The sequence below is a fragment of the Spermophilus citellus genome, assembly GCF_964194105.1.
Source record: "Spermophilus citellus genome assembly, chromosome: 9".
NCBI classification, from domain to species: domain Eukaryota; kingdom Metazoa; phylum Chordata; class Mammalia; order Rodentia; family Sciuridae; genus Spermophilus; species Spermophilus citellus.
The window spans coordinates 122037020-122046166 of NC_138191.1; the positions used below are offsets into that span (position 1 = coordinate 122037020).

The 9147-nt window shown below is 45.4% G+C and overlaps 1 protein-coding gene across 1 annotated transcript in view; it reads right to left on the reverse strand.

Moving 5' to 3' along the window:
* Positions 1 to 7292, reverse strand: part of CLIC4 (chloride intracellular channel 4) — a 68928-nt gene extending 61636 nt beyond the window's left edge. Inside the window, exon 1 of the mRNA XM_081307572.1 lies at positions 7041 to 7292. Within this exon, the coding sequence (XP_081163698.1) occupies positions 7041 to 7112 (72 nt within the window). The 5' untranslated portion in view covers positions 7113 to 7292. The remainder of the gene's footprint in view (positions 1 to 7040) is intronic.
* Positions 7293 to 9147: the final 1855 nt, after the last annotated feature.

The following is a 9147-nucleotide window of genomic DNA, read 5'->3' on the forward strand; positions in this document are numbered from 1 at the left end:
GAGGAAGAGAAACCAAGTCTCAAAAAAAGATAACAGGATTAAAAGTTCCAAGAAAATTCACAAACTAATGCCCTGAATTAAAATTAGATATCTGTTAAATCATACTTGTTTGGTTTGTAATCATGACCAAAATGTTATTTTTCCTTCAGAAACTCCCTTTCCATTCCCTATATCACCCTCTAAAATGAGCAAATCCATCCTCACTTAAGCTCCTACTACTTGATCAAAACTTAACTAAAAGTTTAATCACATTTCTCATCCTGCCTAACACGTTTCCTTCTTATAGACTAAATTCCCTATTCAGGAGATATCGGAAAACTGAGGCTCCACTGTTCTAGTGAAACAGGAAGTGGGAAAGTCTTGCTCACCATCCTTTAACTGGTTGTTTCAAGGAACCTCTGTAAGCATCTTTCCAAACCAACTTGACTTTTAGTGACGGCAGGTCTTCCACGTGCCTCTTTCCTATTGCTATTCACGTGGCCGAGGGTCTCCCCTGCGTTCCTCAGTCCTGCTGGCTCAACAGCTGCCTCTCTCTTCCCCACTCTGGACCACTTTCTCTCAGAATTTTATACTGAACCAAAACCATTGCCTTGGTCTTTGCCAAAATAGCATTATTAGTTCTTCAGGAACAGCTGCAGCAAAAAGTAACAAGAACAGTTTCTATTAACTTCACATTTTACACTCATTTCTATTTCCTGAATTTCCCCCTCTAGAGACCACAAAAGAATGGCAAACCCATGAGATACAAGGTAACATTCTCTAGATGTTGAGTTAGTTTTTGTTCAATTATTAGAACATCACTTCCTATAGAAAATTTCTTTTGTTCTGTTTGAGAGAAAAAAAGGGGGGGGGCCGCAGGAGTGGGGCTGAATGAAGTCGGCCCTGAAGGAAAACACAAAGAGCTCCCAGTTCACACTAGCAAACAGCTGAGAGTTTGCCATCTGCAGGATCCATTTACACCTTCCCAAATGCCAATGGGAAGTTGAATAGACAGCAATCCAGGAAATGAGGAAATACAAGGAGAACAAACAAGGCTGGAAAACGTATGTCTTTACAAAAAACTAGGTTCATTTTAATGATCTCATCCAACTTTTTAAAAACTTATCTAATTGGCACTATAGATTTGAATCATTCCTGATTCCTTCTTTCAAAAATATCAACCTATCGGGCTGGGGATGTGGCTCAAGCGGTAGCGCGCTCGCCTGGCATGCGTGCGGCCTGGGTTCGATCCTCAGCACCACATACAAACTAAGATGTTGTGTCCGCCGAGAACTAAAAATAAAAATAAAATAAATAAATATTAAAAATTCTCTCTCTCTCTCTCTCTTCTCACTCTCTAAAAAAAAAAAAAAAGAAAAAGAAAAAAAAAGAAATATCAACCTATCAACTGTTTCCTGTATAAGGAGTTTACAAATGATGTCAAAACTAACATTTTCATTCTTGATTATTCCCAATCCGCATATTCTCTTATTTTTTCAAGGCCAAGTTCAAGTCTACTTTCATATTTCCTCATTTCTCTTAGCCCAACTTAATGTGAATCACACTTGACTCTTTAAGTATGTAACATCTTATATAATTTTCCTGCCAAAAACAATTTATAAACCTAAATATAATTTCTTAAATCTCCCAAAGTATATGCACTTGGTTCATACCAGTCAATTTGTGAAGTCACAGCTAATCAGAACTAACAGAATCTAGCCCATCCCCTTTTTCATACCTTGAATTGTTTTTAATACTCAATAACTGTATCCTTGGGTTAGGAATCACATCAAATTTTTTATGTAATTTCAAGCACAGCATCCCCTGAATCCTATTAATGAGATCTACATTTAATAAGAGTATACTATTATTGTAGCCGGGCACAATGGTGCATGCCTGTAATCCCAGCAGCTCAGGAGGCTGAGGCAGGAAGATCATTTGTTCAAAGCCAGCCTCAGCAAAAGCAAGGTGCTAAGCAACTCGGCAAGACCCTGTCTCTAAATAAATTACATATTAGGGCTGAGGAAGTGGCTCAGTGGTCAAGTACCCCCTGAGTTCAATCCCCAGTGCCCAAAATAACAATAGAGTATAATCAGTGACAAAAACTTTACTATGTGCTGAGCACTCTTCTTAATTCTTTCCCTAGTGTGTGGTAGGTACATGGCCACCACACTTCCCAGCCTCCTTTGCAATTAGATAAAGCCATGTGATTTAAGTTTCCTCCAGCGTGTGATAGGAAATTACAGATAAAGACTTCTGGCTGGGGCACTTAAGATGTGCTTCCTCCATATTCTCCACCTCTCACTGATGGTAACCAGAACTTTGGTCACCAGCTTTGACAAGTCAGAAGAGGATGGTGCTGGGAGAGCAGGGGCTTGGTCCCTAAATGACTCAGAGGAGTAAAGCCACTCCAACATCTACAATACCCTCCCAGACTGCTACTTGAGTAAAAAAGAAACTTCCATCTGGTTTGAACCATTGTTTGGGGACAGGAAGGAGTATTACTTATTACAGCAGTTTAGAATACCTTAATTAATCCACACAAACTACCATTTAATCCTTCAGCAACCCGATAAAATTGATATTATAATTACTATTATCCTAATATTAAAAGTAAGGTAGGTGGGCATGATGGTGCATGCTATAATCCCAGAGATTCAGGAGGCTGAGGCAAGAGGATTGCAAATCCAAGGCCAGCCTCAGCAACTTAGCAAGACCCTGTTTCAAAATTTTAAATTTTTAAAAACAGCTGGGGATATGGCTCAGAGGTTAAGTTCCCCAGGCTTCAATCTCCAGTACTCCCCTGTGCCATAACCACCACCACCACCACCACCACCCTGAGGCGGGGGCGGGGGAGGGGGGACACTAAGGAAACTTAAGCATTGAGAGGTTCAGAAACTTGTCAGATATATTATAAAAAGCCAGATTCAAGCAAAGCAGTCTTGGCTCCTGGGTCCCTGCATATTAGAAATCCCTTCCAAATATCTCAAAAGGAAGTTATTCTCACATGTTATGCCACCCTAAAACCAGATTAATTTCTTACAACCATCCCCCAAAACCCAGCAACTTACTGAATGCTGTAGACAGTGACTGTCCCAATTCATAAAAGTACATGAAGTGTAAATTCCAGTCCAAAAAACTAGTCAAAGATTGGAGATCACATCATACCAAAGCTACCAGAAGGGGTAGCAATGTCAACAGGAGCTGGGCTTATACAAGCAAAAGAAAAATTTAAAAATCCAGTCTCCTCAACTTCTCTCATTTTTGTGATTTAAGAGTTAATATGTATTTTTACCCAAACAGACATTTGATTCTCAAATTCTGGATATAGCCGGGCAGTGTGGCATACCCCTGTAATCCCAGTGGCTGGGGAGGCCAAGACAGGAGGATCGCAAGTTCAAAGCCAGACTCAGTAAAAAGCGAGATGTTAAGAAACTTACTGAGACCCTGTCTCTAAATAAAATATAAAAAATAGGGCTGGGGATGTGGCTCCAGTGGTTGAGTGCCCCTGGTACCTCCGCCCCCCCCCCCAAAAAAAAAATCCCAAATTCTGGAAATAGCCAAGAAGAAATATTGGTGGAAAATATGGTAGAAAACACTAAAAGTACTAAATAAAGAAGAACAGAAGAGGTGAGGAGATAAAAGTCACACGAGGTGTGGCAGACCAGAGACTAGAGAATTCAGGACAAAGGACTATGGTTTGTGACTCAGAACATCAGGAAATAAGTAATGGTTTCCAAAGACTGATAAACATATACATTGACATAAAATACTCTAAAAGGAGGAAGCAATCTCCTTTCAAACATTTGGTACCCTCTTCAGTTCCAGCCACTCTCAACAATACACAGACCCTACACTCCAGGAGCATTCGTGTAGGAAAGATCTGCTGCAATATACCAAAATGACACAGCTAGCCTCTGCTTACTGTGCACCAGACACTGTTCTAAGATCACTACAATCTACATGTATTAATTTGTTCCCCTGAGGTTGGTCTATTAATAGGCCAACTCTCGGGATATGGCACAGAGAGGTTGAAGTAATGTATCTTGGGACACAAGATTAGTTAAGTGGACAAACTGGATTAGAAACCCAGGGTAGTCAGATTATAAAGGGCTTTATGCCCTTGCTAAAGGGTCTGCACTTTACCTTACTGGACAGTAGTTCCCAACTAAAATGGCAGAGAGTACATCTCCACTGTTGAGGATGACTGCCAGTATAAGCCCCTTTTACTGGTAGGAGGGCTGAGCTTCATGCCTGTAGTTCCAGATACTCAGAAGGCTAAGAATCTTGTAAGCCCTAAGCCCCACAGTTTCAGGTCAGCCTGGGCAATAAAGAGATACCCCCACCGCTTCAAAAAAAAAAACAGGTAAAAAAAATTAAAAATTAAGGTAAACTATTAGGAGGGTTCCTACCCTTTAGGTGTTAGGGTTAAAAAAAAAAATAGGAATGTTGAAAAAAGGAAATGTTGTTATATAGGTGATGGAGAATTACTGGGCTCACAGGCAGACAACTCCAAAAATAATACTCATGAAGGAAAGGTAGACGAGTCCACTCACACCCTTTAAGGACCTAGGCCAATCCTCTTACACAAGCTGAGTCCTAGACAAGTAGAGTCAATTCTCCATTAACACCACTCACCATCAGATTTCTCATTATTTCACTACTATATGCTTCAGATATAAATACAGAATCCATAGTCTCGTGCCTTAGACATGTGAACAAATTTTGTATGCTTTTCCCTGTTTAAAAAAAATGATAGTTTTCTGTTACTAACTGGATACCTTTTGGCAGAATAATCAACACTACTCTGGACAATCACAGCTTCTGACTGCCTTGTTGCTTTGAAAAACAACTATATTTATTAGGGTATTTTCCCTCATTTGCATTTCCCACACATAGTTCTTAAGAAATTGAGAATACCACATTACTTGTCTTTTTTTTGTTGTTCTCCTTCCTTTCAAACAACAAACCAGGTCTATATCAGTGCAAAGTTGGCCTATGGTGAATCACAGGCCAGCAAAAAGCATTTCACTTCTCATTTCACAAATAAAAGTTCGGTACCTTGCACAGTGGCTCATACCTGTAATCCCACTGGCTAGGGGGGCTGAAACAAGACCATCTAGAGTTCAAGGCCAGCCTCAGCAACAGGTAGGTGCTAAGCAACTCAGTGAGACCCTGTCTCTAAATAAAATACAAAATAGGGCTGGGGATGTGACTCCGTGGTTGAGTGCCTCTGAGTTGAATCCCCAGTACCAAAAATAAAATAAGTTTCATGAGGGAAAACAAATTGCCCAGCATAATCCAGCCAATAAGCACTCAACTACGCCTTGAATCCTGGTTCTCTGCCTGCAAACCCAGTGAGAAAGACTTAAGATAAATAAGCAGGATGACTTCAGGTGGCTCACAGCATAAATATGGAAAACTGGGAATAGGTAGGCAAGTGACCATAGTTTGGGAAACAGTTTGCCACACCCATCTCCTTCTGACTGAAGGATTAAATCAGCAGTGAGCAGAGTATTAAGCACTGGTCTCTTCCCAATTTTTTGTTTGTTTTGTTTTCCCCAGTACTCTAGAATGCTAGGCAAGTGCTCTACCACTGAGTTACACCTCCAACCCCTTTCTAATTCCTATACTTTCCTGGCTTATTTTATTGGCTAGGATCTCTAGTACAATACTGAATACAAGCCACAACTGATATTATCCTTATACAATTCTAAATTTAATAATGCTTTTAAAGCTTCACCATTAAGTATTATGTTTTTCACCATTATAAGTAGATACACTTATTTTTGAGTTTATAGAAATTCCTTTCTATTCCTAGCTCAGTTAAAAAAAAAAAAAATTACTAATCTCTGACCTTCCCTTCTCTGGGCTGCTTTCGCGGCCCCTCTCTTCCCTTCCCTTGCTCCAGGCTTCTTCCTACATTCTCTGCACCTCAAAGTACTGTCTGCCACTCAAAGTAACTGAGACTGTGATATTCTGGGAGTTCTATGCCCAGATGTTCTTTCAGTTCTCTGGCCCAAAACATTCCTAAAGCCGATAATTGAAAGAAAATCCTAAAACAAACATTGCTTCTGCTCACTAACAGATCATTTATTCTCCCCATCTCGTAAACACACCCTTCATTGTCTTTTCTTAAAAAAAAAAAAAAAAAAAAATGAAGAAAAAAGGGACAGAATAGTTCTAGATTCCTGCTAACTTTCCAGCATGTTGCCTAGCTCCAAATGACACCGGCTTCTAAAGTGATTGAGAGAATCTCAAAAGATTTTAAAGGACTGTTAGGAAAAGCAGCTGGATACCCCTTGGCTAAACTGAAAAACACAACAAAGGAAGAAGGGGCACGGATATTATTCGTAAGCAAAAAGTGGTAGTTCCAGGATATACAAGCGGAAGAGACAAGCCGGGAGTGAGGGGATCGAGCCTTTGAAGCCCCCAAAGAAGTTATGGACTCAATTTTTCTTTCAGGACAAAAGGGCACACACACTCTTTCCCGAGGCAGCAACACCAAGGGGAGCAGCCAAAATGTTGCATCATTCGGAACACTCTGCGCTTAAGAAACAAGAAAAGCAGATGGTGGTAAAATACCTACGGCAGGAAAACAAAGTTGGGAATCTTGGTCTCTTCCCGAGGCCCTGGAGCGTCTGTCCCCTTTATCATTTTTGCTTTTTTTAAAGACTGCACCGAACACTGAAGTTTCAGTTTCCCACCAGCTGCGCGCAAAGGTTCCTTGCAAACGCGCTCAGGGAAGTTTACCACTCCACGGGGGCTGGAGCGGGGGCTCCGGGCGGGGTGGGGCGGGGCGGGTGACAGGTCGCTCGCCCGCCCGGGAGGCCGGGACCACCGCGGGTCCTCCACCGCCGGGATGCTGGGTGCTGGCTGCGCCCGCTCGCCCGCGCGGCCCCGCGCGCGCCCCGGGCCCGGCCCCCTCGACGGCCCCCGGAGGCGGGAAGGCTCGGTGCCGAGACAATGGGCGAGGGCGCGGGACCCGCAGAGCTGCCTCGGCCGGGGGCGGGTGCCTCGGGGGCCGCGGCTGCGGGGCGGGAGGGCAGGCGAGCGCTCACCTTAACGAAGAGCTCGATGAGGGGCTCTTTGTCCTCCTCCTTCAGCCCGTTCAGCGGCATCGACAACGCCATGGCCGGCTCGGCTGGGCTCCGCGAACGGCGGCGCGACTGCGGTCCTGCTCCGAGGCTACTCTGACTGCCGGCTCCCGCCGCGCTGCACTCGCTGGACAGTCCCGGCGTCGAGCTGGCCGCGGCCTCAGCTCCTCAGCACCGCCCCACGCCCCGCGCGCGACTTGGAGGCGGCGGCAGCCCCAGCAGCTTCAAACCACGGGGAGGGGCTCCGGGGGCGGGGCCTGGGGCGGGGGCGGGGCCAAGGCCCGGCGCCGCGGGACTCTCCGAGGGAAATGGGGGCGGCCGGAGCTCGCGGGGCGTGGCCTCATCCGAGCTGAAGCGAAGGGACCACTCGGAGGCCGGGAGGCGGCTAAGGGGCGTGGCCTAGACTCGGGGTGTGGCCTTGGTGAAGCGGTACTAAGCGCTGGATGAGTCCGGCGGTGGGCGGGCCTTCAAGCCACGCCTCCTGAGGGGCGGGAGGGAAATTCCACCCGGGGTCGGAGCCTGACACCGCCTCCCTCCGAAGCGCCAGCGCGTCCGGAGCAGCTGCCGCTGGGTCGGTTCCAGGTGACCTCATGCCTCGGCCAGCCTGGGGAAGCGAGGAGGCGCCTGCCAGCCTCTCCCCCGCTGCACTCCACTACTCATCGCCCTTTCCCGGAGCGGCCACCCCCCTGCTCCCAGTGTTAGGTGGAGCTGCCTTTTCTACGAAAACTTTTCGGAGTTTTCATCTCCTTAGAAATACTTTTTTCTTCCTCCGACTTCTTTTTTTCCTTTTTGACTTTCGGGTCTCTTCTGTATTGGAAATCAGCATATTCACAGCATCGTGAGGTCGCAGGGTGTTCGGGCTCTGAGGGTGGGGGGGATAGACCGTGGAACAGGATCCCTCTCCTGCCAGATCTTGCAGTCGAACTGCACCCTTGGTGCTGGAGCCAGGACTCCTATTTATCCCCGACCAGACCCATTGCTTTCCCACATTCACCTGGCAAACTTGAGTGTACACCAGAAACACCTGGGTACGACACTCAGCCCTGCTTTATCTGATTCTCAGATTCTCAGGAGAGGAGAGAAATTCACATTTTTATAAGCACCTGAACAATTCTAAAGTAAGTGGTCTTCAAACTGGAAAAACTGCACTGGGTCTTAAGGCCTTGAGGGCAAGGGCCAGAATTCTTTGAAACAGGCACATGGTAGGCACTTGGCCTTGGTTTGCTGCTATTGAGCCCCTGGGGCAAATGTCACCTCCTCTGGAAACTTGGGCTCTCTTCTGGCTTTCCATAAGGCTTGACTCACAGCTCTTATACCCGACATCCCAGGTTAGGTTGATCAGTGAGTTCCAGAAGGGCCAAACACGGGGTGCAGGTGGGGGCTCTCCACATTCCTAGCTCACAGCACATATTAGAATCTTTGAACAAATTGAATATATGCAGGAAAATACAGTGAAACCTTCCAACTTTCCCCTCTGCCAGCCCAAAGCAAGTTGCCCAGATGTTCTTGGAGGACTGTTAAAGGGATGATATATGCAGGTAATTGGAAAAAACACCTCTAAAATCGGACTACTTACATTCACATCTTGACACAGAAATGTCATTAAAATCCCTAAGTTTGTTTTCATTATCCAGTAGATGGTAGGTGAGTTACTTCGCCTTCCCATGTGTCCTGTGCTGTCCGGAATGGTTGTTACCTGCGCTGGTCCTTGTGCTGTCCCTATCCACCCCTGTGGACTAGGGTGGCATCATATCGACTCTCTATGATCAGCTTGTTTGTCAAAAAGTAATAAATGCCAGGAGGCCACCCCTTAGATCTGGGCTTGAAAAACAAACTGAAGTGACTGCTGGACTCTGAACTGAACTTGGTGTTAATTTTTCTTGGAATCGTGAACTGCCTTAAAGTTCCGTCCACTCTTCCCCTTCAGCTCTGCCTGAAAAGGAACAAACCCAAGCAGTTCAAAGTTGGTCCAAGCCTAAAAGGAAGGATCCAACTGGAACCTCAAAGAAGGCCCCAGCTGGCCCAGCTTCTGGTGTGCTGAGGGTTTATCAAATGCAGCTTGGACCAGTGA